This window comes from Fundulus heteroclitus, chromosome 7, assembly GCF_011125445.2.
Source record: "Fundulus heteroclitus isolate FHET01 chromosome 7, MU-UCD_Fhet_4.1, whole genome shotgun sequence".
In the NCBI taxonomy this organism is placed as follows: domain Eukaryota; kingdom Metazoa; phylum Chordata; class Actinopteri; order Cyprinodontiformes; family Fundulidae; genus Fundulus; species Fundulus heteroclitus.
This window is the reverse complement of record NC_046367.1, coordinates 33,367,036-33,394,462: the sequence shown is the minus strand read 5'-3', so window position 1 is coordinate 33,394,462 and position 27,427 is coordinate 33,367,036. Positions and strand designations below refer to the sequence as shown.

The 27,427-nt window shown below is 39.7% G+C and overlaps 1 protein-coding gene across 2 annotated transcripts in view; it reads right to left on the bottom strand.

The window, feature by feature from the left end:
* Positions 1-18,799, bottom strand: part of LOC105936153 (LIM and senescent cell antigen-like-containing domain protein 1) — a 47,283-nt gene extending 28,484 nt beyond the window's left edge. The window contains exon 1 of one of the 2 annotated variants that reach the window (XM_036139526.1): positions 18,647-18,799. In XM_036139526.1, the coding sequence (XP_035995419.1) occupies positions 18,647-18,675 (29 nt within the window). In that variant the 5' untranslated portion in view covers positions 18,676-18,799. Of the gene's footprint in view, positions 1-7,058; positions 7,210-18,646 lie in introns of those variants that run through there. The other variant, XM_036139525.1, reaches the window with a different exon arrangement.
* Between the last annotated feature and the right edge of the window lie 8,628 nt (positions 18,800-27,427).

The following is a 27,427-nucleotide window of genomic DNA, read 5'->3' as shown; positions in this document are numbered from 1 at the left end:
AGTAACAGCATCCTGCCACTAGATGTCAGTTTCCCCTACAACACATTAAAACAACCCAGAATTATCCTAAAGGAGAAAAAGTGATGCAGAATGATGAATTTAAAGTGTAACTCACCCTAATGTAATTTTTTTTTTGCAGATAAACTGTATAAACTGGGCCTAAGGGTGCTACTTTTATGTTAGTGTGCATTTTTATACTTCTATGTGAACTGGAATGAAATTCTGAAAAGTATCGTCTACGCACGTGCAACCGGCCCTTTTAATGACTTCATGACGCCAAAGTGGCCCCATATAGAAATTAGTTTAACACCCCTGATCTAAATGAACTCCACTTTTTCCAAGAGGAAGAGTTGTCAAATATTTGGTCAGAAGCATGCTAGACGTTTGCTGCTGCCAAGGAAACGTGTCCTTGCAACCAGCAAAAGGTCATTTATCCCAACATTATGTGGAGGGGGTGTATGCATGCATTTAAGCCTAAGAGTATCATTTTGATGCTGAGTGAATAAGGGGAAAAAAGTCACAATATTTCAATCTAAAATGTGTTCTTTTAAAGTCCCACAGTTGGGAAATTTGTCTCTGTGATCAAGGGTCTTTCTCAGGGACCCAGAGTGGGAGACTGAGTTTCCAACATCCGACCTTTAGGATGCAAACATCCTAAAATTTAAATTCTGTTGAGCCGTTCCAGAACAGCACCAAAAACTAGACGCTTTGCGACCGGGAACCGGCGCTGAGTGACTGGCGTACAATGGGCAGAGGGCGGGTACTCAACAGGAAGCTCTGCTCCTGATTGCTGCAGAGTGACGGCACAGCACTCCACCCTACAGCACCGTCGGTTCTCCGGTGTCCACCCAGACGCGACAAACCGTATTGTTCATGTGGATTTTCTCACGTCAGCGCAAGTCCCGTTCACGAGAGGGTGAAAAACGTCTTTCAGTAGGACCATTTAAAGACGCTGAATCGGCGTTTTCCTAAAACCAGATGCTGTAGTTGGGAGGTATTCCCCATGCAGACTCGGTTATTACTCAAATGACTGTTTAGCCAAATGAAAGGGATCAGAGCACACCGAGAATGCAGCTATTAACACGGGGCATTTGATGTGTTTCCATCTTTACTCTGAAGGTCGTCCACGCCGCCAGAAGAGGAGCTGAACTAATGAAATCTGTATTAGTCTTTGGGTCTGGGGGTTCTGAGGCATGCAAGCCACCAAGTGGATTGCACACTGTTGTGACATCCCACATTGTCATTTTGTTTCCCTACTTTGTGGGTAGCTTGTAACGCTTTTTTGTTTCTTGGATATTTAATAAACACTCCGTACAGCCAGATGGGAACTCTGAAATGTTCTCTGCGTGTGAGTGAGATGGGAGACGTGGGGAGAACATGTGTTGATACCACTGAGCTATATAATTCACTGGAGTGCTAATCACCGTCTATTTGAACGAGTCGCTTTGAAGCCACCAGCCGCCATATTGGTACTCCCTATTTTCCCCCCAGTAACTAGGGAATATGTGTGCTACAGCATCGAATAATGAGGATTCTCTCATGTTCAGGGGGGGCTTAAGACTTTTAAAATGTCAAATGCCATATACTATTATGTTATGTACTAAAACTATCAAGTAATGAGAAAGTCATGTGCTGAAATATTTTGCATTTTATTCATTTAAATATATATGTTTAACATTTATAAATATATAAATAACAATGTACAAAAACATATATTTACATATGTGTATATATATACATATATACATATACACATACTTATATATACATATATATATATATTTCATATGAATAACATGTAAAATATTTTAGCACCTAATTTCCTAGTAGTTGATAGTGTTAGTACATCCACTGACTGTAGAATTACCTGTGAAACGTTTTCACTCAGTCAGAAAACTGCTTGTTGTTGCAACCAAATCCTATGGGATTCTGTAAGAGTAGGGAGTAGCAAGATGGCGGCCAGTGACTTCAGTTTTTCGGCAAAATCAGCACTCCAGTGTATTATATAGCTCAGTGGTTGATACGTGTGTCAACTGTGGCTTAAAAAAAAAGCTCAGCAACGGTCAGAAACATCTCTGGGGTGCGTTCCCTCTGCAAAACTGGCTTTCCAGACTTCTTCAAGCGATCCTTAAAAGTCAGCGCAGGTCAAAGGTGAGGTTATCCGAACCCAATTTTGGAAATGACGTAGGGAATATCGTATCCTGTTCCAGCACGTAATCTGAGGATTGGCTTTCTCCGTGACAAGCATCTTTAGACCCACACTGCAGAAATAGAACTAAAAATAAGTAAAATTTTCTTGAAATGAATGTATTTACCCTTGATTTGAGCAGCTAAATAAGACTATTTGCCAATGGAATAAGATTTTAGCACTTAAAATAGGAAGATTTCATCTCCATCATCTTATTTCAAGTGCTGTATATCTAATTATCTTATTTTAGGGGTAAAAATACCCATTCCATTGGCAAATAATCTTATTTACCTGCTCAAATCAAGGGTAAATACATTCATTTCAAGAAAATTTTACTTATTTTTAGTTCTCTTTTTGCAGTGCACAATCCAACCCCAACAGACTCACGTAAAATAAAAGCTAAAAAATAGCATTGGTCTCACGAGTGTACCGGCTTTTATTCTACTGAAGCAAGTATGACCGCGGGGTATTTCACGTTTTGTCTTGTTAACTTTATTTCTGAGGTTCAGGCCTGTTGTACTTTACTTAAAAAAATGTTGGGATGATAAAACTTTTACTACTCTGGAATGCCGCCCCTTTCTTTTTCAGACGTTTGATTTAGGATACAAAAACTACAACGGAGACTCCTGTTTTGACAAATTTTACCCTGCAAAAACATTCTTAGACATGCGGTTGTTAAAAACTGAAGTTTCAAACGATATCAAACCGCAGAGATCATGACGTGTGCAGTCTTGCAAAGCAGGGCTTGTGTAGCACCCTGATTAAATTTCTATCTATGGAAACTCGGTGTAATAACAGTGCTATTGCACTTTCTTAAGCACTAAATTCAAAAAGTTTTAATGTATCATTGGTAAAAATTGTCAGACCTGTACAGAACCTCTCTGAACCTATCTGAATCAGTGCATATGTAGTTCTCGTGTCAAATCTGGTATTATTATGCTATAATGAAAAACAACTTTTTGGTTTTTTTAAGTATTATGAGTAGGATGGGGAAAAATGCAAACAAAACCAAGTCCAAAAAGGTGTCACTTCTTAAAGAATACATTACATGTGCGCTAATTTGAAATGCTCTTTTCTTCAGTCCACATGAGTTTTAAGTTATCATTTGTTTAAAAATGTTCAATGCAGCGGCATTACTCTCAGGATGGCAATGTATCAGGTCCCTGAGCCTTTTTAAATTAATATATAAACACAATTGCTGCCACATTTAAATGATCAGTGAAACTTTGACTTGACTTTAATGAAAAAACAAAAAGACAAAATGTGTGATGTAAAAATTAAACCAGAAAAACAGATGGTAAGACATGAAAATAATAACTTGCTTGCTTAAAATGCTTGAAATAATCAGTTTGAAGCATTTTAAAGCTCTTTATCTGAAATTCAAGACTAAACTGAAGCATTTTTTCAGCTTTAGAAAATTTATTTGACCCCAAATCTTCATATATTTTGCTGTGATTTCAAGCAGAGTCGACAAAAATGATATAAAAAAAAATTATAATCCTGTCTCACAACCTAATGGATCAGTTTGTGCACACAGCAGCAGGTTGAAGTGTGCAGAGCCGAGCCACGTCTCTGCCTCTCCTCCACTGAAGGCACACAAATCAAACAAGTCACACACCTGCCCTCACAGAGTCAACAACAGCCATGACAACGCAGACATGAGAGCTGCTGGCGCAAAAACTTTCCTTCCTTTGGCAGAGCATCAGGCGCAGTCACACCAACGCACGGATACACGGCTGCACAGCCATATAAGAGTGAGTCACAAACCGAGCCGGTGACTGGGCAAACAGAACACATGACTAACGTTTCTTTTGTTCTGCACAATTAGCCTCCAGGGACGTTTTGACCCGCACTATCAGCAGTCCGGCTCCGTTCCATTTCCAGGCGAGGAAAAACATGTGGATGGGAGGATAACAACATGTCTCGTTTCACATTGTTTTCACCCCCTGTTGTGGACTTTTTTTAACCTTTACTTTCACTTAGAGATTTAGCTAATTTAAATTAGAAAAAAGATTAAACTATGAAACTATTTATTTTCTCTCATTTAACGGGAAGCTGGATGGAGCTCAAAGCCCTAAACATACAGCCAGAGATACAATGGAAAGAAACTTTAGATCAAAGCATATCCATGTGTAAAAAGTGGCCTAGTCAAAGTCTAAATATAAGCGAGAACCTGTGGCAAGACTTGGAAATGTATTATCAAAGATGCTCTCCATCTAATCTGGCAGCGCTCAAACCATGTTGAAAAGACCAACATAAAAAAAAAAATTCTAATAAAAACATGTTTCTACACGTGCAAAGGTGGTAAAAACACACCCAAGAAAGACTTGTAACAGAGTTCATCCCCAATGAGTCGATCTTTGACTCACCGGGATGAATACAAGTTCATGCCACTTTTCAAATGCTTTATATATATATATATATATATATATATATATATATATATATATATATATATATATATATATATATATATATATATATATATAAATATATATATATATATATATATATATATATATATATGTACGACAGTCTCAAGGTATGAAAGAAACCATTGTTTTATTTGCATCGTACATATTTAAAACAGATGAGTTCCTTTTTATAACAAAATAGAATAGTACTATTTATTTAACCAGCTGATCATCGGTGTTCAGCAACAGGTGGGGTAGGGGCATCGCTATGTCACTTGAATGGAGCGACGATGAACTTCATTGGATTTTGAAACCTTACAACGTTGCAAAACCTCTGTGTGCCTTGCTAACAGTAAGCAGCCTATTCCTTGTTGGATCTAAGAAAAATAGCATAAATGACAACAGTCTGGCAGACATGAAGGGGTGCCGCAGTACTAACAGGGTGGTTCCCAAAAGACCTCGTCCTCCATCTGCAAACGTCTCCGTTTTCAAACACATCATCGGGGATGCAGATTTAACTAAGGGACAAAGAGGAACCACACACTATTTGCTTGAGCGGACATCTTTACAAGCGCATTTGTGTTACTAAATTCAAAGTTGTGTTCTGTATTCTCTCCAGCTTCACCCAGATTTGATCTCCTCTTCAAATATTTCACTTTTATTTAGTTTCTGTTTGCACGCCACAATGTGCCGCCTAGCAAAAAACAACAACCTTGCTTTCCGCTGCACGTCAAACGGGCGGCAGAAAGCCGAGAAACGCAGCGTTTGCGGGGTTGACCGGGGACACCTCTGGAGAAGGAGCTCCGTCTCTCTGTCCACATTCCTGACATTACAACATTCCTCCACCCTCTTCAGGAGCTGCCTCACACACACACACACACAGGGAGAGGGGGGTAGATAGGTGTGCTGAAAGAGATGAGGCGGGGTGGGGGGGTTCACAGAGAAGAGAACATCAGTGAGAGGCTGATGTTATCGTATTGTGAAACAAACGTTGCTAAAGTCTGCTGACTCGGGAGAGTTCGCTGATCAAACACTCCTTTCAGGCATCGCCTTATCTGTTCTGGTCAGTATGCGGCAGACAGGTGAGGACTGATCTTCAAACGTGATTCAGTGATTAAAAAAAACAAAAAAAAAACTTATTTGTGTAGCAGGATGGAGTGAATCAGCTCAAGCTAATGACAGCCAAGCTGATATCCAGCAGCCGCTGTGGTTCAAATGTTGCCAGATTAGAATCATCCCTCACATTGGTTGTTGTTTTTTTTCAATAAAAACATTACAAAAGTGATTTAATATGAAAATAGACAACTTTGATAGCTGGATAAACCTGCAATGGATCAACAAAACGATATCTAAATGCATTTTCCATCCTTATTGTTCATCAGGTCTCAACGTTTCCTGTATGAAGCTGAAAATACGGCCAAACTGCCCCTGCCCCACCTGTTGCTGCTGCTGCTGCTGTTGCTCCTACACTTTTAGCTTGGCAACAAAAAATTAACAAATATCTCCAGTCGTACTCTTATTTTAAAAACTACAGCCGGCAATCTACACGCATAGATATGGCTTTAAGGCAACCAAAGGCACAAGAAGGTTTTCTTAAAAAAAAAAAAAAAAATCTACAAATCAGTTCAGACTAAAATATCCTTTGTTCCAAAATGATTCAGACAAACAAATGAATATAAGTGCAGAAATCAATGTTACATCAGAATAATGGCATTATTTTTGCTTCACAAAAACTCGAGGGGACCTTCCAAGCTGAAGACACTTTTATTTAGTGTTAACTTAAATGGAGCCATTTTTGACGTTATCCTTGTAAGCTGTTCTTGTGATATTTCTGTTTGGTATTGATTACGCTCTGTAAAGCACTTTGTGATTTTTATCTGTGAAATAAAGTTTACTCACTTACATAAATAATGTAAGTGAGTATAATAACATAATAAAGCCAGAAATTTCTGTTTTGAAATTTCTGGCTGAATACCATTAGAAGCTGTTTTTTTTGTACTATATTATCAAATGTCCGATTGCCTCCGTCAGGTTACATCTTGTAAGGCAAGGCAAGGCAAGGCAAATTTATTTATATAGCACAATTCAGTACAGAGACAATGCAAAGTGCTTTTACATGGTTAAAATATAGGAATAAAAGCAAGTAGGGATAGAATGTAGAAACAAAAAAAGAACATTAAAAACAGTAAAACAGTTTAACTGGAACATTCAAAGGCGATTTCAAACAAATGTGTCTTTAATCTCGATTTAAAGGAACTCAGGCTTTCTGCACTTTTACAGTTTTCTGTAAAAGTTGTAGCGACTTGAAAAAGATTCCCATTGACTGAAAATCACACTGAAACATAAGCAAAGCATTGACAGCAGAAAAGCCAACATAAAGGCAGAAAAACATGAATTTCGTGGTACGGGTGGAGCAGCATGTCTGGGTCTGACAGAAGATGAGAGCTTTTTCTCACCTGAGGCTGTCCCTCGCCAGACCTCCATAGCTGTCGGGTCGCTCCTGCCTTCGCCGGTACAAGTCTGAGTTTGACAACTCTTTCAGCCGGACAGACTTCATCTCCCCGTCGCCGCTCCGGCCTCTCCCTCCCTTCCTTCCTCAGCTGAAACCCCCCCCCTGTCCGCACCGGCACTAACAAAGCGACTCCAATGCTGGATCCAATGTAAGGTCCTGTGCTGCTCCCCACCACCCAAATTACCCCCCTCCCCAGGGCTCTCACCTTGGAGGAATGACACAAACTGAGCTGTCGACTCACAGCGTGAACACCTATCAGCTCCTCCTGGCTCCTCCTCCCCCACCTGGAGCAGGTAGGAGGAGGGAAGACGTCGCAGAGCAAGAGATTGTCGCCTCCTACTTCTCTCTCTGGTGCATCGTTCTCATATAAAAGCAAAAGCAAAACTGGGCCGACGTTGGTTGTATAACGGATCGTCTCTCAGTTCTTTGTATTTCTGGGTTCCTTTGAATGAATCAGGGGTAGTTTTTTCCACAATGCTGCATATGAAGACGGATCATACAACCGATCAAATACAAGGCAAATCTATGATGCGGTAGAAAAACATAGCACCCGTGCTGGTATTGTTTAAAAAAAAAAACAGCGGATAAATTCATCAAGACTAGGGGCTTAAAAACTTTGCCGTTTCCTCATTTATTCAGTCAATTGTCCTCCATTGGACTCCACCTCCTTCTTCTCAGCAGAAACAGCCAGCTACCGAAAATCCAGAAATGTCAATTGATGAATAATTCATCCTGGCCTTTTGTCACAAACAAGCGCTCCTCTTTCACTCCCACCAAACACAAGACGTTCGTTTCTCTGGACGTGAGAGTCTGGAAAAAAAAAAAAAAACCAACGCGTTGTTTACGCCGCCGGCGCCTCAGACGGTCCGGGACAACAGGCTGGACAATAAAGGAAGTAACTGAGAACTTCGTCACATGACAACCACACACTTTACTGTCCTACGTGAGATTTTAAGGAACGTCTCTGCCAGCTTCGCACCTTCGACTGATTGAACTTGTGAACCCTTGTTTTCCTCCGTCTCTCGCCACAGACTTGATGTCGTTCCATCCATCGTCTCACTAACGCTGAAGGTAAGCCCCCCCCCCCCCCTCCGCACAGCATGACGCCGCCACCACCTTGTTTTACCGCGAGGAGCATTTACAGCTTTCCGTCATTGAGAAAGCAGCCTGAAAAGTTTCGGTTCTCAACTACTTCCACATTTAATGTGTGCTCTGCGTGGCTTGGTAAGAACCACCAAGTGGACTTCTTGGGGCTTTCTTACACGTATGGCAGAGGTGTCCAAACTTTTTGGCATGTGGGCCGAAATTCTGAAGTCTAAAGTACTCGAGGGCCAAAAAATGGATAATAATAACAATAAAAATAACCCAGAAATGATGTTGTGATTCTTTTACCTGCTTCACAAAATATGATGATTTCAATTAAACAAATCATTCTGAGTTTCTGAAGGAAAAGGATGTTAAATCACTGTAGATCCAAAGCTAAAAACGGGTTTTGCACATTTGCTTTATTAAAAGATGGTCAAGCAGTTTGCTAATTATGTTAGACTCAACTGAAAATAAAAGAAACCTGAATTATTTTTGGTCTCCCAATATGAGAACTGGATTTGGGTCGGTATTTATTTTAAAACACTGTATTTAGCTAATTTTAATAAAAATTTGATGAAAAAAAAGCTTTATATGCACAAAAATTTGCCTCTGAGTTAAAGTCCTCAGACAGATGAGGTCATATTTACTATGAAATTAAATAGAATGTAAAAAGTGTGGTTATTAAAACATGAATATATTGTGTTGTACCAGATGTTTTCAGTTGTAAGATGAAAACCTGTCTGCATTAATTGTAGCCTAATAGAAATAAAATGTTTCCATCGCCATCAGCCAAACTTTTCCAGTAGACCAAATGCAGTTGGGGGGGGGCACACAGAATCAGTCCAGGGGCCACAAATGGCCCCCAGGCCGCACTTTGGACATGCCTGAGGCTGCTTCTCTGATTACAAGCTGAGGTACACATCCATGTGCTGCCAGGGTTCTAGTTGTGCCGAGATCTTTTCAGTTTCTTTCAATGGACTGTCACTGAACAGCGATCCAGTCTCCTCTGACAAACCTGTCAGTCCTTCATATTATATCGAAAATAAATTATACACAAGTATTTACTGATGATCTTTCTTCACAAGGTAACTGTTGAAAGCCTGGCTTTTTTATGGGGTGCCAGACAATAAGGAACTGAATAAATATGCCATACGTTTCAATTGTTTACATAAATTGCTGCTGCATCTGGATACCGTGAATAGCACACTGTCTATTTCCCATGCGTTGTTTACATTGTCTTACATTTCAATTGTTTACATAAATCGCTGCTGCTGCATCTTTATTTTGAAAATTAGTGCAATTTACTGTGATTTTTCAAGCTGTATGCAAACATAATTTCGTTCTGTACGAACTTTGTGCATACAAAATGACAAACAAAGCTATCTATGTCTATGTCTATGTCTACTTTTAATAATTTAATTTTTGAAACAATTTGAAAAGCATTCATCTGTTTCACTTCACTTTACAGTCATGGTCTACTTTCTCTTGCTCTATCGCATGAAATCCCAAAGAAATACGCAGGAAAAAAAAAATACAAAGGGGTTGATACCAAAGTCCTTGGACTCTGATGCAAGCTTTTGAATCTTCATCTTTTAAAAAAATAAAAATGTAATCACGTTATAATGTGAAAAACAAAAATTCACTACGGTAACATGCGGTGACAATAAAGAATCTTTGAAAATTGTGGCTTTAATTTCATAAAAACCTACAACCACAAAGAGAAAAACCCAAGAGGAATGGGTTCTGTTGCAATGCGAGAATAAAAAGGGATAATGAGTCATTAAAACACTCCCTGTGAGTCCTTTCCTGTGTTAATGTGAGGACAAAGGGGAAGCTTTCAAAAAAAAAAAATGACGCTACAAAAACAGTACGAAACGAATAGCTTTGGGGCCACATTTTGCATTTTTCCCCCCAAATAATTAGCATTGTTCATAAATAAGCATACAATAAAAATAAAGATATGATGCCTCTTTAGCAGCAGACCCCACTGTTGCATTTAACATCACTCCCTTTTAATCTGCCACCCAGAAATCCCGCTACCTTCACAGTAGGAGTGGCTTTTATTTAAAAAAAAAATGGCAAATCCAAAACGGGATGTTTATCAGTATGTTATAAACAGTTAAAAAAACAGTTGTTAAAGCAGTAATTTGTATGTATGTCTGTATGTTGCTGATCATCATGACTATGAATTAAATAAGGATTCCTTTATTTTCTCACAATGGGGAAATCAATGGGATATAATGAACGCTTACTGGATGGATGGATTGATGGATTAAAAAAAGTCTATTCATCAGAAGACAGAAATTGCAGCTTGAAATCATCACATGATACTCGTTTTTACTTTCTTGCAGTTAATCGCTGCTGATGCTGCAGGTATCAAATGAAACTTTTATAGCAGACGGGTAGAGGTGTTAAACGGCCTCAGCTGCAGGAGTTCATAGGTTTCATCATGCATCACCTTGTTGTGTACAGACAGGTATGAGGCCAATAAACACAATGCCTTTCATCTGCTTGCCTTGACCTGCTCAGGATTCCAGGATGTTAAAGTTCGAGGCTGAACTTTAACATCAGCTGACATGTCCCAATATGCCGGAAAACTGGCGGCCAATCTCTGTAAATACTCTTTAAATATTTTACTTTTCCAAACTTAAAAAAAATAATAATACATTTTAGATCATGCAGTAGTCAGGCTTATGTCCACATTTGGAAAACAATAATATGATGCGTTTTCTGCAGAGCATTTCAAAATAAAAAATATAAATACTTTGATAATTATGGAAAACAGAAAGCTGGCGCTGCATGTTGGATTAAAAGTTTCACGCTGTTAAAACATTTGTGGCAACCAGCAAGCACAAGTCCTCCAAAAAGACACCGCTTCTCTCACACACTCAGACTATCTCTTTGAGTTTACTGCCCCCATGTGGACGACACTGGAATTACAGCAACTAGCAATTAAATATCTCTCACCAAACACAAAAACATGAAATTATAGTGATTTTGTAATTTTAAGAAAGCATGATCCAGGATCAAAATAGATATTTCTGTATTTGCTAAATCTGGAACCATAGATTTAATTGTTTTTTAAACTTTCTGCATAAAACAAGATGCATCGTATTGCTTTTAATCCTAATTTGTATTGCAGATCCTCTGCTGTCAACGCTCTCCGGGCATGAAGTGAACCACGCTGTGACCCACAAGAGGAAGTATACAAAACAGACCGACTGTTGAGCTAAAACACCCAAAAAGTTTCAAAAGTGAACGTCAAACAGTTCATCGAGCACGACAACGCGTGTGTGTGAAGGGGATCTAACGTTGCAGCTAAGGCCTCAAAAGAGAGATACCAGAGAAACGCACGTCTTACCTACGCTCTGCCAGCCGTTCAGGGAGGATGTTTCAGTTGTTTCTACAGTTCTCTTTGCTGTCACCACCAACACTCCCACTGCATTTATCTTAGTCTGCAGCGGCCACATCACTTCCTGTTTGCAGTGGTGTGTGCGTACCGCTTGTGCGCGACATTTTTTCCCCAACAGTTCAGCCGGTCTGAGAAAGATGGGTGGGCAAAGGACCCGGACTAAAAACGTCAAACACAGACTGTGGGGTTCCGATGCTGTCCATTTGGGGATGGATGCGGGAGTTTTGGGGAGTTAGGTGAAGCTGAAAGACGTCGGGGGGGTGAGGAAGTGCGGGGAGTCGAACCAGTGACTGAATCAAGAAGACAACCAAGTGATTCTCAAGAAGTTGTGACTGTCAGCTAAAAGGTTGGGAAACAAACACAGAACTTGAAGGAATAATGATTAATATGTTAGTCATGGGTTTGTCTTTGATGTGTGACACACAAAAAAAGAGAGAAACGTTTACCCGTGTGCTGCTATGCTCCAGGATGTAAAGAAGATGTAGCTGGAGCTTTAAGGCTGGGCTTAAAACCTTCCTTTTTGATAAAGTTTATAGTGAGAGCGGTTGAGGTTATCCTGAGCTATCTCTGTAGTCAGGCTGCTACAGACTTAGGCTGCTGGAGGACGTAAAGACCACTTTGCCCCTCATTCTCCTACTACTCTCCAATTATGCATTATTGGCTGTTATTTAAACTTTCAGCTTCATGTATTGTTGTCTCTCTCTAGGTAAATCTGGCCTGGCATTAGGCCTGTCACGATAATACATTTTGCTGGATGATCCTTTTTTTTCTAAAACTTATTGCGATAAATCATATTATTGTCATTTGAAGACCTTTTTCAACTAATATGATAACAACGCACATATATCCTCTTCACCTACCGGCTCAGACATTAAGCGGGTGGCCACATTTAGTTTAAACCCAAAAAAACTCCCACCTGTTTGGCTTTGACACCAATTTAATTTCTTTTCAAACGAGCGTTTCTCTGGCGTCTCTCCCTCACTAATCTCTCATGTTAACTTGAAGGATTCCTTCAAGGCTTCCCCCACCATATTATAAGCCTGTCTGGCCGCCAGGCTTTACTCGCCCCCGCCGGGTTGAGCGTTGTTTGTTTGTTCTAAATGCATCGATGTTTGATAGAAACGTAAAAAACGGTCAGAAAAGTTCCCATCTGGAGTAAAACCTCCCGGTCAACCAAGCTAACGTGCTAGCTGTTATTAGCATGAAGCAGACTAGGGCTGGGCGATAATTCAATAACGCTATATATCGATCGATAGACGTATATCGATGATATAAAAAATGTTCAGTAGAAAATTCAATACAATAACAGTTTTTTTTTTCTTATGCATTTTAGCCATGTAAGGTTAATATTACATCCTTCCAACCTATCACAAACGCAGACCCAGGAACCTCCATCAGCAAGCTCCGCCCCCTTCAAAGAGTTCAGAGAGCACGCTTTTTTTCTTCTTTAAAAACTTGCAGTTTTGGTAAAAAGTTTGTTGAATAAAGGGTTGACTTTGAATTCAGTGTTAGTGTGTTCCTTATTTAAAAATAGGTCGCTAAGCAAGAGCATAAAAGGGCCAGGGCTGCACTTAAAATATGTTTTGAATTTGTTAATAATTATTGTTATCGATACAATATGACCAACCCTGGGTCTTTCTGTATGGAGTGTGCATGTTCTTCCTCGGCATGCGTGGGTTCTCTCCGGGTACTCCGGCTTCCTCCCACAGTCCAAAAACATGACTGTTAGCTTAATTGATCTCTCTAAATTGTCCTTAAGTGTGAGTGTGTGCGTGAATGTTTGTTTGTCCTGTTTGTCTCTGTGTTGCCCTGCGACAGACTGGCAACCTGTCCAGGCTGTACCTCACCTCTCGCCCAGTTAATGCTGGAGATAGGCACCAGCAACCCCCGCGACCCCATGAGGGATTAAGCGGGTCAGAAAATAAATGGATGGTTGGATGGATACAATATGATTTCTATTTTATCTATATGCTTTTTTTTATAATATCGTCCAGCCCTAACGCACACTATGGTATCCGCTGCATCACGCGACACTCCTCATGCTTCCACTTCCCTGTATTGCACGCACCTCCCACACCCCACTAGACAAATACTGGCAGGATTCCCCCCATTTTGTGTGGGAAACCCTGGCAAGATTTAACCCCTCCTACACTGAGGAAACGAGAAGGGAGGGGTGAGCAGACGCCGAGGCAGTATGCTTACGCAAATTATTGCATTTATTGTATTTAATCATGTAATTAAAATGTATTGAGCTACAAATTGATTATTGATTATTGTTTATCCAATCATATGCAAGGACTTTTGATAAGGCCCCTCCATCTGAAATACATCTCCGGTGGTGCAATCCCAGATGGATGCGCCTGGAGATTAACCCCCCCCCCCCCCTCCCAGGGGGGCGTGGGCCACTATTTGAGAAGCACTGTTGTAAAGTGTCTTGAGATGACAAGTGTTGTGAATTGGTGCTATATAAATAAACTGGATTGAACTGTTACGGTGGTGATATCAGTTGAGATAAATGTTAATTTCTTTAATTTTCTTTACTTCTCATCTGTCATAATGATGCATTCGAAGCTCTCTGTGAACTTTAGCACCTCAGGTGTTAGTGTCCTCCCTGGCTCCGTTTGGTATGTGCAACATCTGCTCAGGATGGCAACATACAAAACACAAAGTCTGTCAACTGGACACCTAAATCTACACACACACACACACACACACTGTGCATGTTCAAAAACCGTACAGGACTTCGTCGTATCTGACCGTGCAAACACGACAAGACTGTAACGCCTGTGATACGACGCGCTGAAAGACACCAGACTGCACGACTTGCTGCTGCGGCACAATCGCATCAGAAAAAGGCGCAAATGACAAATCAGTCCAGGGATAAACAGCGAGTCGTGGATGTTACCCACTAGAGTTGGAGGTAAAAAGATGGGGAAGAGGAGGGAGAAAAAGCGATGGAAGTAGAAGAGCTCACGGCTGAGGAATAGAGGACTAGAATCAGAAGCAGATTACAGCGGCAGTCAGAAAATATCAGACACTGATTCACACGACGTGGACAGCAGCTGTCAGTCAGTGCTTCGAGGGAACCTTTCAATGCGCCTCAGCTTCTGCTGACAAGCTTTATGAAGATGGAGATTTCATTTTCCAGAAGGATTTGTGTCCTTCCTTGCTTCACCACCAAAAGCCCCAATACCTGTTCTAATGCCCATCGGGTATAAGTGGCCTTGAAAGTTCAGATAACGGGTCTGTACTAAACCCAATTAAAGGCATACTATGCAACATTTATTCAGTTAATTAATATGTTCCATACCGTTTTGGATGATTAAATGAGTCATTTCAGGTCGAACAAAGGTTTTCTTGGCCGTCCTGGTGGTCTGTGGGGGAAATACCGTACTTGCAATTGCAGGAGCACTCGGCCCGCACCCACAGGCTCAGAAGTCTGGTGCACCGCGAGAGTCGGTCTTGCTTTACGGCGAGAACTGCTACACGCTCCCAGTGAAAGGCATGCCTGTTACTAGCGCAGTGGTGATATCTGTGCAGTTATCATGGCGGAACCAGCGAGAAAACAGCGAAAGCCCATGTCGGAGCAGGCAAGAAAGAGGAAAAGGGCTCTGGACAGAGAGAGGAGTCGTACACGGGTGAAAATCGGGCAACCTTTTTCCGAATGGCGAGAACTAAAAGAAAAAGAAGGCTGAAAGGCTGACGCGGACCTCGCGTTTCTGCTGATGCGATTGTAAGTAACACTGGAATGGTTTCTCTCTCTCTCTGTGTGCATGTTCATACTTTCACTGTGTTAGTCATTGTTTGTACTGTCACTTTTTCCACTTTTCGTTGCGTTCGCCTGTCTGCTAAGCTCAAAACAACCACGCCTGGCTTGACGGAGAAACCAGAACAGCTGAGCATCTTTACGACAGTGCACTTTTACTTTCGCCCTCTGGGGGGAGCCTCGCTGGAAAATCAACCCCGGTTGCATAGTATACCTTTAAGAGTCTATGGAGCGCTGTCAAGAGGAAGATGAGCACTGGACCCATTATTGTTCTCATTTTACACCCTTGCATTAGCTGGTAATGTTCAGGCCTTTTCTGATATTTCATGCCACATCTATGCCGGGCTAAAAACACATTTATTTTCCCTGACCTTCAACACCAGTTTAAAAATAAAAGAGGGAAAATTAGTACTTGACTGATTCGAGTTTTTGGGAAATTGCTGCAGCTGAAATTAAGACTGTCTTGGTTTTCAATTTTATTATTATTATTATTTTGGTATTTTATTGCCGATTGTATTATCGTTTTAATTATTTTTATAATCATGCATAGATGTATTTATTGTTTTGCTCCTTATCTGCCTGTGATGCGATTGTTGTGAAGCCCTTTTGGTCAGCTGGGGTTGTTGTAAATGTGCTATATTAATAATAAACTTGACTTATTTGCTCACTTCTGCACTAAAAATCCAATCTGTTCTAGAGTGATGTAATACTCTATGTTTTACAATCTGAACATATTCGTTTTGATAAGCTGTAAGCCATAATCATCCAAATGAATTCAAATAAATGCTTAAAATATGTTGCTCTATGTGTAATTGATATCAGTTTTTCCATTGCGTTAGAGAATTATATAAACTTTTGCATAATATCCCAATGGAGAGACCTGGGTCATTATCACCTGGACACAGAATCACTACAATCTTCATTCTTTGTAGTCAAGAAGCCAGATTTAATCTTTGATTATGTCCCTGAGTAAATCCTCTTTGTGGTTTCTAAGGGTTTTAAAAGGTCTTAAAAGAGTCTTCTTTATAATTATGACAATGGAGTCATAATAAAGCACATATACTGACAGGACCCCTCGTTTCAGAACAGTAAAAGGACAAAATTTCCAACAAAAGCTTATTAACCAAACGAGAAGGCAACCCTTCCCTGAGTGTGAATGAACTGCACCATGTCTGTGTTACGGCCTCGTGCGCTCAGTTAGCGCTCACAGTGAAATCCCACATCTCCTGACTTCCAAACAAGGGCAAGTCTGTGCTGGAGGCCGAGACGTCCGTCTAAGCTGCGGTTGTATCAACACGGAGCAGGAGCAGATTAACATCTAATGCAATGAGAACGCAGCCATCTTTAGGCTTATTCAGACTCGCCTTCTTCTAACGCCTGGCTCGACGAGAGCCCCGACTAACTCTGACACAGGCAGATTTATCCCCATGAAAAAAAGGGAAAAGGCTCTTTAGAGAGGGCGTCCCAAGAGAGCAGACTGTCAGGAAGTGGTTTGGAAAACACTGACTACTGTCCAGTTACTTTTTGGAGGACATTCCTCGGCGGGGAGGAGAAAGATCTGATTTTAAAAAGAAGGAACATATTAACTCCTCTGTTTTTGGTGTGGGAGTGCAACTTGACACAGAAATGACACTTTCTGGCACATTCTTACATAAATATTCCTATTGTTCTTTATATATATATATATATATATATATATATATATATATATATATATATATATATATATATATATATATATATATATATATATATATATATATATATATATATATATATATATATATACATTAGATAGATAGATAGATAGATAGATAGATAGATAGATAGATAGATAGATAGATAGATAGATAGATAGATAGATAGATAGATAGGCAAGGCAAGGCAAGGCAAATTTATTTGTATAGCACAATTCAGTACAAAAACAATGCAAATTGCTTTACATGATTAAAATATAGCAAAATAAAACAGAATAAAAGCAAGTAGGAATAAAATGTAGGTAGAAAAAAAAGAACAATAGATAGAAAATAAGAACAATAGATAGATAGATAGATAGATAGATAGATAGATAGATAGATAGATAGATAGATAGATAGATAGATAGATAGATAGATAGATAGATAGATAAGCTACTTCCAGATCTGCATCAAAAACAGCAAACAGTGCCACATTCACGAGAGGAAGTGGTAGGTTTTATTACACGTGTTGCCCTTTAAGACAATAAAAGAGCAGCTGCATCTTCCTCAGGGTTTTTTATAAACAAACTAGTACTGTGTTCGCAGGTCTGTTTGTGTTTTTAAGTTCATAAAGAGATAGCACAGATATCATGGGACCCATAGTGGAATAAGTTTCTATTAGGACTGTTTTTTTTCTGTGTATGATGAGAACTAGTCCTTTAAAAGTCAAATTCAAAAAAATAACATTACGCAACAATTTAAAAATACTTTAAATCGAAAAATTTTATCAACATTCGGGAATCAAAGCGTCAGATTTTATATTAACCTCACTCTTGTTGAATTTGACTACAAATGTGAAGTTGTTTAGGTTTATAGTTTGTACAACAACCAGAAGTGGTCTTGAGGACCCCCCTTCTAGCCCAGGGGCCCTAAGAAGCAACATAGTTCGCTTATGCCTCAGGCCAGCTTTGAGTACAAATATGACATATTACACATTTAATATTTTCACGGCAACAAAATATAGCTTATATCATTTTAACTCTTAATTGTGTCTAATCTTGGTATACTGTATATCATCCCTATTTATTTTTTTTTTCTAAAAGTTATTAAGTTATTCAAGGGCTCATATCTGAGCCTTCAGCATGGCTATAAGCAGAAATGACAAACGTTTAACTTTTCTATTTTAAACTTTCATTGCTGCAGTTGTTTGCAATATATCAAGTGATATAAAGTGTTTTTTTATTTTTATTTAAATGTATTTATTACCTCTTTTGAGATTTTTCACCCTTCTGGCATCATGGAGCCGTTCCCTCAATGCGACAGCAGATGGCGCCAGAGTCAAGTTCAGATTGAACGACAATTAATTTAGAATTTACTTTAACAGATTTTGATTAAACTATTTCCCTACCGAATGCATACATCCATTTCTTTTTTGCCTCTATCCAGAACTGGTTAGTGAGAAACACATTTATCCTTCCGGACGGTCGGAAAAGTTTATTTCTCTCCGCCGTGAAAAAAAAATTAATCTGTTAACTTTTTTTCCCCAGATCAAATCAGCTTAGAGGAAAAGCGCCTAAACTTTTCTGACCTACCCGTTTGTCATCTCTGTGAGTCCGAGCATCGCTCCTCCTCGCTGTCCCGGACCAGATGTGCGTTTTCTGGTGTCTGCAGCAGACGTCCAGATGTGGCCCTCTCTCGTATTTACTGAGCTGCCTGTTTAGCTCAGGCGCAGAATGGCGAATAACCAGGGCGGGCCCCGCCAATCTCCAACCAACCACAACACACGGCGGACTGTACTTCCGTTCATCTGGCCTTCACAATAAAAGCACGGAAATACGCTTTTTGGATCGTTGATTGAACCTGACTTCACTCTGTGTAGGATAAATGGAGGCGAGGGCTGCTCTGTCTTCTCTAACCCCCAGATGACCGTTCACACTGATCCTGGTTCTGCCAGAGGTTTTCCTCTCCACTGTCGCTTCATGCTTGCTCAGTATGAGGGATTGCTGCAAAGCCATGGACATTGCAGACGACTCTCCCTGTGGCTCTACACTCTTTCAGAAGGAGTGAATGCTGCTTGTCAAGAATTGATGCAATCTACTGGGTTTCCTTAGATAGGAAACGTTTTGACCAATCTGTATAATCTGACTGAATTTGACTTTGAAAAGTGCCTTGAGATGACAAGTTTCATGAATTGGCGCTATATAAATAAAATGGAACTGAATTGAAATAATTGAGCATGAGAATAATAAAATGTGCACATGAATCTTTTTGTTAGATGTTGCAGATATTAATGTATTGTATCTATTAATGGTTTAGTTAATCCTTGATTTAACACAGTGGTTCTATTGTTCCCCTCTTTGAAGAATAAAACCTTTTCAGCCCCTCCCATCCCAACAAAATGGGTCCAAAATGTATCTTGTTTTCTGTTTTTATTGCAGTAAAGCTGTAGCGCTGAATGTGACCCCGAATTGCTTTTAAAATTTATAACAGTTCAACACATTACATGACAATGGTATCTAAAAACTAACACTTTTCAACATTGCCACACTTTTTTAAATACATAATATTACCAACAATTATGCATGCAGTATATCTGCTGTATGGATGAGGTGGCTTTGTTCCTCTGCTCCTGTTTGGTTTTGTAATTTTTGTCTAAATGTTCTCTTTTGCCTCCTTCCTTTCTCTCTTTCTTTTACTCCACCATTGTTATCCCTCTTTCCTTCTCGTGTTTGACATCAGTTTGTACATAAAACCTGAACAGCAATAAAATAAGTCACGGATTGGGCTCCAAGGTAGGATTTGTAGATGTAAAGTCCTTGGTAAAGCAAATATGTTTGGTTATATCTGAGCCAAGTGAGGTCTTAGGTGTTTTTGGTTATTTTCTGACTTCCTGGACGGGTTGTTGAAGCTCTTTACTCAAGTTAACACATTACAGCAGATCAGGGTGGTTCACTACCACTCCATATTCTCCATTTGTGGAATATGACTCTCAGTGTAGTTCACTGGAGTTCAGAAGCTTTCCAGACTGACAGATATCAGAGCCTTTATTACTTTTTTTCCTCCAGAATTTGTTTTAGATTTGGGCATAACTTGGGCTGATTTTTGGAGATCTTTAGCCTATATGTTGTCAGTCGGGTTTTATTTCTGTGACATTTAATTACATGGCTGGGAAACGCTTTCATTCTAAATAAGAGACGACATATGAGATTGAAATTAATCAAATGACCAAAGGGGCTTATTGACTCCCTTCAACTATAAAACTGGCAGAGTTCACTGTTCAGTAACGCAAACTAATTTGAATTTCCATTCACAGTATTTAAAGTTTAACCTGGGCAGAGCATTTGAACAATACATAAAAAAAAGCCTATTCAAAATAAATGGCCACTCTAAAAAAAAAAAAGGTTTTAATCTCAGTGAGTGATTAACCTGGTTAAATAAGGGATACATGCATACAAAGAAGGAACTTTTGATTTTTCTTATTTGCCGTCTGGCTTTTGACGCAAAAGTGGCCTTTTATTTTGAAAACCAGAAGCGGTCGCTTTCTTCTGTGCGTCTTTAGCAGCTTTAAAATTCAGTCCGAGCGCTTCTACTGAGTCACTTTTTATGATTTTTACTGGCAGGAAACTATAAAGCTCCCACCCGGCGAAAGTGATTGCGTGATGTGCGTGAACACATCCACAGTTGTGTTGACATGCTGGTGCCGACCACCGCTCCGCATCCTCCGTCTTTACCGAGACTCTGCAGGGAAACGGAAAATCTGACTTTTCCTTTTTTTTTTCTACCCTGAGGGTTGGAAATCCACGCAGAAAGTTCAACATGGCGGGTGTCCGCCTTGCAAAAATAGCCCACGCATCCTGTGCACGCTTAAACCATTTATATAAATGAAAAATATGAGTTTAACAAAGATGTGAAAATTACTATAACTTCGACCAGCAAAATGAGTTGAAAGTGATGCAGTCGCAGCCCTCTAGAGAGAGATGTGACATATTTAGTTTTTCTGCAGCTGTGGGCTACTCAGTGGCGATTTGTCATTTCCTCCCCTTACGTCATATTCCAGAACCACGTTTATTTCCTTAAAAGGCAGGCCCCTGTAAGACCTCCCCTCCTTTAAGAGGGAGGATGACTCTCAGCAATGAGGCATCCATAACATGCAGCGCTAAGCATCTATGCAAAAGGTCTCAGTTTATGTTTTGTTGCATTTTGAGCATCAAATATACAACCTGGCAAAACTACACTGCAAAAACAGATCTAAAAATAAGTAAAATGTTCTTAAAGTTAGTGTATTTGTCCTTGATTTGAGCAGATAAATAAGATTATTTGCCAATGGAGTGAGTATTTTGACCCCTAAAATAAGATAATTAGACTTCCTGCACTTAAAATAAGACGATGGAGATGAGTTGTTCCTATTTTAAGTGCAAAAATCTTATTCCATTGACAAATCATTTTGTTTACCTGCTCAAATGAAGGACAAATACGCTAATTTTAAGAACATTTTACTTATTTCAAGTTCCGTTTTTGCAGTGTATGAATGTCACCTGAAATGTTCTCATTGCAACAGCAAAATTGATTGCATTTAATTTTGATTCCAAGCCAAAATATATTAGTTAAATGTCAGAAAAAGAATATCTACATGGGTTTCACCAGTTTTAATAAATTATCAGAGTGGCGTGGCATGCATTTGTGTAGCAAATGCCTTTAGAAATCATTAAATTGGTAAAGAGACTCCAACTGTGTGTAATTTTGGAGTAAATCTGCTTTGTGAAGCCCTCAGAGGCTTAGTGTAGCACATTAGTGAACAAACAGCCCCGTGGCAAACATGAAACATGTCAGACAGGTCAGGGATACAGCTGTGGAAAGCTCTAGAGCAGAGTAAGGTTAGAAACAGTATCCCAAGCTTTGAACACTCTTCAATCACTCCTCCAAAGATGGTAAGTGAATTTCCACCTGAGGTGACAAGATAACCAAACGGAGAATCCTGTTAGCGCTGGAGGAGACGTAAAGATTTATGGCTCTGGTGGGAGAATCTGGCAGCGGGACAACCTTCCTCAAACCTGGCCTTCATGGACGAGCGGCCAGAAGAAAACCATTGTTAAAAAGAAAGTTATAAGAAGTAAAAAGGGTATTTTCCATGAGAGTATAGACCTGTTTGTCTTACTTACAAAACATGCTACGTGTGATGGAAAAAACTAACTCTGTATACCTTCCTGAACACACCATCCCCACTGAGAAAAACGATGGTGGCAGCGTCACACTGTGGGGATGCTCCAGCGTGTTTTTATTGTCAGTGAAAACCTGTTGGAGGACTTGAAACGGGGATGCAGCTTCACTTTCCAGCAGGACGATGGCCCTAAACATACAGCCATTGATTTAAAGCAGGGGGCACCAACATGGCGCCCGCAGGCACCTAGTAGCCCCTGAGGACCACATGTGGTGCCCACAAATCTGCTCTAAAAGAACCACAATCCATCACTAAAACTGTATTTTATTCGGTTACTCCTCTTCTTTAATCACACTTTTATTTATATAGATTTAAAAACCACAATATCTATAACAAGGCATAAAATTGGTAGCCCTTTCCTTAAAGACACCAATAAAGCAGGTCTCAGTTTCAAAAAAGGTTGGTGAGCCCTGGTTGAAAGGAACTATAATGACACCTAGTGGTTAAAATCGGAAAAACACACAATGCTTTTCACAGAGATCCCTTGTTGCAAGACGGCTCACTTGCTATTACCATCTAATGTAGAACAGATTACTTGATCAATGTGTACTTCTGTGCTTTTTTGTCTCTCTGCTCTGTCTTCTCTAACTCCCAGTTGGTCGAGGCAGAAGACCGTTCATACTGAGCCCGGTTCTGCTGGAGGTTTTCCTCCCGTTAAAAGGGGAGTTTTTCTTTCCACTGTCGCTTCATGCTTGCTCAGTATGAGGGATTGCTGCAAAGTCATGTACAATGCAGACGACTGTCCCTGTGGCTCTACGCTTCTCCAAGAGTGAATGCTGCTTGTCAAGACTTCATGCAATCTGCTGAGTTTCTTTAGATAGGAAATTTTTTTGACCAATCTCTACAATTTGATTAAATTTGACATTGCCTTGAGATGACATGTTTCATGAATTGGCGCTATATAAATAAAATTTATTTGAATTGCACTGAATTTGTACTTCCAAAGGACATGCATTTTATGTTGAATTCAGTTCTACTTCTGGTCCGCTTCTCTTACTGACTTCCATGTTTGCAGGATGCTTCTCTTTTGCCAAAATAAAAACACCAAAAGCTGCGCTCTGTTTTAGGAACATGGGAACTCTCATATGATTGGCTGAAGAACCAGGAAGTAAACACGGGATACACTCTGAACCTAAGTAGCTCTGAAGCATACCTCTAGGTTTGAAGGGAGAAAAACGTGACTCAGACATTGTTGATGGAGAGGACTGATTGTTTATAGGTAATGTTACTTCAATCCCAGGTGAGAAATGAGAATGATTTAGGTTGGTTTAGCAGTAAATATCTTACTTATAGCTCCTTTAAACGATTTTTAATCAAAGAATATGCCTTTTTCTGAATGGCCTAGTCAAAGTCCAGACCTAAAACCAATTGGAAACTCCATGGCAGGATCTGTTAATTGATCCTGCCATTAGGGGTAGAAGTTTATAAGTTCTCACTTCTTCCTACCCCATTTTGAGCATGATATGTTAACTGAAACAAAAAAATCTGTATTTTCCCTTCTTTCTTATGCACTTCTTGTTACTGTGCACTATTTTATTCTTATATTTGTATCATGTTCGAATAAATTTAATTTCATTTCAATAAATTTCATTTCATTTCATGTTCACAGAGCAAATATTTCAGTTTCCAGATGTGGAAGGCTGAAAGAGAAACAAAACGAAACCTGCAGCTCCAATGTCAGTAAAAGGTGATTCTATTGACTCACAGAACACAACACAAAGCACTGAGGTAAATCCTTTTAATCTGTTTACAATCACAGTTTCTGCCGTTTTTTGTTTTAGATCCAAACAAACATAGCATATTAAAAGTAGCTTAAAATATTTTCTGAATATGAAGTCTCACAACCTAACAGGAACCTTGAAATTATATAAAACCGTGGATGAAAGTACATTCTGTTGTTGTAGACTGACTCAAAGGAGCTGCCACTGGAGTGGAAACAAAACAAGCAACTTTTCATAACAATTAAAAAGGGGGAAGAAATATCTGTTAATATTGAAGAAGCAATTATCTGAGTCTGTGCGATGGAAAACCTAACTTCTACCCCGGCATGAAGCTGAAGTCCTCAGTAAGACAACCATAACATCTAAGGAGCGACATGTGGTGCTGCACAAGATGGCTCAGCAGGGCAGACAGGCTTGCTCTCATACGCGCTGCCATTCATCAATAAAATAAATAAATCAGATATCAGTAGGGGTGACCACCAAATGCTGCAGTACGTATAAAACACAAATATCCGCACCGGAGTTAAGAAAGTGAGTGATAGGTAAGCTGGAAATCAGGCAGAGAAATGTATAAATATATGACATGAATTAGTTTTTTTGTTGGAGATTCTGAAAAACTTGTTAGATTTAACTGAGCTGCACTAGAATTTAGTCAGTGTCAGTGTTGTGACACTGTAAAAAGCGTCAGTGTTGTGACGCCAGTCACAACACTGACGCTTTTTACAGGTCGGAGCAGAAACTCCCTGCCAGGAGAGTCCCCTGTTAGCCTCGTGAGACCATCCTGATCTCGCGAGCTTTCAAGGTTTCACTCGCAGATCAGTCTGGCTACTTTCCGTTAAAGAAAATTTGGAGCCGTTCACCAAACGAACGTCCAATCAGCGTTGGCTTTGAGGCGGGTTGAGGTGTGACGCAACGGGAAGCGTGACAGTTCATTTTAAAGAACATGGCGGCTTCAGCCGATGAAACTAGCGTTAGCGTGGCTATCGAGCAAGTTTTATCGGAATTACAGAGTATTTCTTCACTGAAAGAGCAAAACACTGCTCTGGAGGCTTTTCTCAGAGGAAAAGATGTTTTTGCTCTTCTCCCGACTGATTTCGGCAAGAGCTTGATCTATCAATTGGCTCCTCTTGTTGTGTTAGTACGTCATATGCTTCTTCGATCTGATTGGTTTATTTGGCCCATCTATCACCAACATAGGCCAATCAGCTAACCAGTATTTTCGCCCCTTCCCAAAATTACTTCAACGGAAGGTTTCCAGATGGATATGCGGAGCAAATCCATCTGGCGGAGTCAGGTTAGTCCCCTGTAGGGGCATCAGCCATCTTCTACGGTGCGGTTTGTTGGAGCAGCAGATTATCTACAGCCGAGAGGAAAAAGTTGCTCAGGAAGGACCGCTCTGTCCTAGGATGTCCTCTTGACCTGGTGCAGGTGATGGGGCACAGATATAAGATCACTGCTGGACAGCATCTCCTCCCTCACCCATGAAGCTGCTGCAGAGCTAGAGAGCTACTTCAGCGACAGAGTCCTGCATCTTAGATGCACAAAGGAGCGTCATCACAGTCCCTTCCTCCCAGCAGCTGTTAGACTTTATAACCATCACTGCTACCAACAAGCTAAATAAGTCGTTTCCATCCCTGACGATTTGTTGCAGTCTTTCCTTTTTTTGTAAATAGTTTGTGTTTTTCCTTGCATAGACAAATGTTTAACCTTGTCAGTTGCACACCTATCATTTATTTGTGCACTCAAGTTTTAATAACTATACAGTATTTAATTTTTTAGATTGTAAATATGCTCTTTGCTGATGGCCCACCATAGAAAAAACAAACGATATTTCTATTCTCTTCTCTTTTTTTTAACAGTGTATGGAATTAAGGCTTTTTAATTTCAGAATCAACCAAACCTAAAGTGAGGGAAGAGAAACAATTTCCCAACCTATTCCGATGCTTACATTTGTACTGCAAAAGTCGGTAAACAACACGGTAGAGAAACACATTCAAAAGGTCAACATACATGATGATGGTCACTGAGAGAAGCTGCAAAAAGAAACGGGATTTGTCATAAAACGTGTGGATTATTGCAGTGAGTAACGTATCCGTGCTACACTGAACATGAGCAGAGGAGTAAAATCTGACTATATTTAATTATGACAGGCCACGTTTACATCCTTAAATAATCCTTCATCCCACAATTTTTCTGCAAAAGACTTTTCATTCAAATCCAGAAACCGGGGGAAATAATTTGCAACAGATGCGTTTTATGTAACATATGATGTTCTATAATGCCTTTAAGAAAATTTCCCCAATAGATTTCACATCAACATGGATCAATAAAACTTAAATATATCACAGTTCATTTGGTGAGACTTACCTTGGTTCCCAAAAGTGGACACAGCTCCTGGTAAAATGCCAGGTTTTTATGGTGTAACAAAACACCATCATAAACTATTTTTATACCTCCCCCTTAAAAAAAAAATTACATTTATCCTGCACAATTCAACTGAAAACCAAACATCCATTAGAGGGAAAGTAAAAAAAGGCACAATAACGCGGCTGCATAAGTTTATACACCAATACACTACTTGGTTGAAATGCTAACATTTAATTTTCTGTGCACATCTAGCATATAGTGCATATAATTATCCCGACAAATTATCCAAGCGGAAGAACGTCTAGGGTCCAAACTCCAGCTCGGAGTCATTCTTCACAAAGGAGAGTCTGACGGCAACAACCCTGAACATTATGAGTTAGGACGCCATAGCCACAGTGAAACATGGTGGTGGCAGCATCATGATCTGGGGTCACTTCTCTTCAGAAGGGACTGAGTTTTTTTTGTTGAGATGGATGAAAATACGTACAGTTTTGCCCCAAAGCTTCAAAACGTAGGCTAGAAAGCTGAAGATCAAGATGGATTTTTACCATTCAGCATCACAATGAGTCTAAGCATACACCCAAATCATCCAAAAAAAAAATCAGCTTCATAAGAAGGAAATTAAAAAGTTTGGAGTCCAGATGTACTGTAATCTCAATTTCAAGTTTAAATAAAATCCATGAGCTCACCCGAAGAAGGCTAATGGACTAGAGAAATGCTCACAATCTGGCTGATTTTGAGAATTTATGCAACTTAGAGTGGGCAAAAAGTATCAAGTAAAAGAAAAGTGTTAAGTGCAACCAAAGAATGCTCTGAATTTAAACTACTCCAATAGAGTAATAATTTATCAGTGCTTTGAGTTGAATTGTATGGAATAAATGTCAGATTACATGTCGAAAAAGCTTTGAAACCATTCGTCTCTTTCCTTGCGTCACAAAACCTTGGCAGTTTTAACAGGGCTGAGCACACCTTGGAGAAGCACAGTATACGACTACATCAATGCAAACTTAAACCAATATTCTAGTTTCTACTATCTCTATCAACAAAATGCTCTTTTTTTTTTTTTA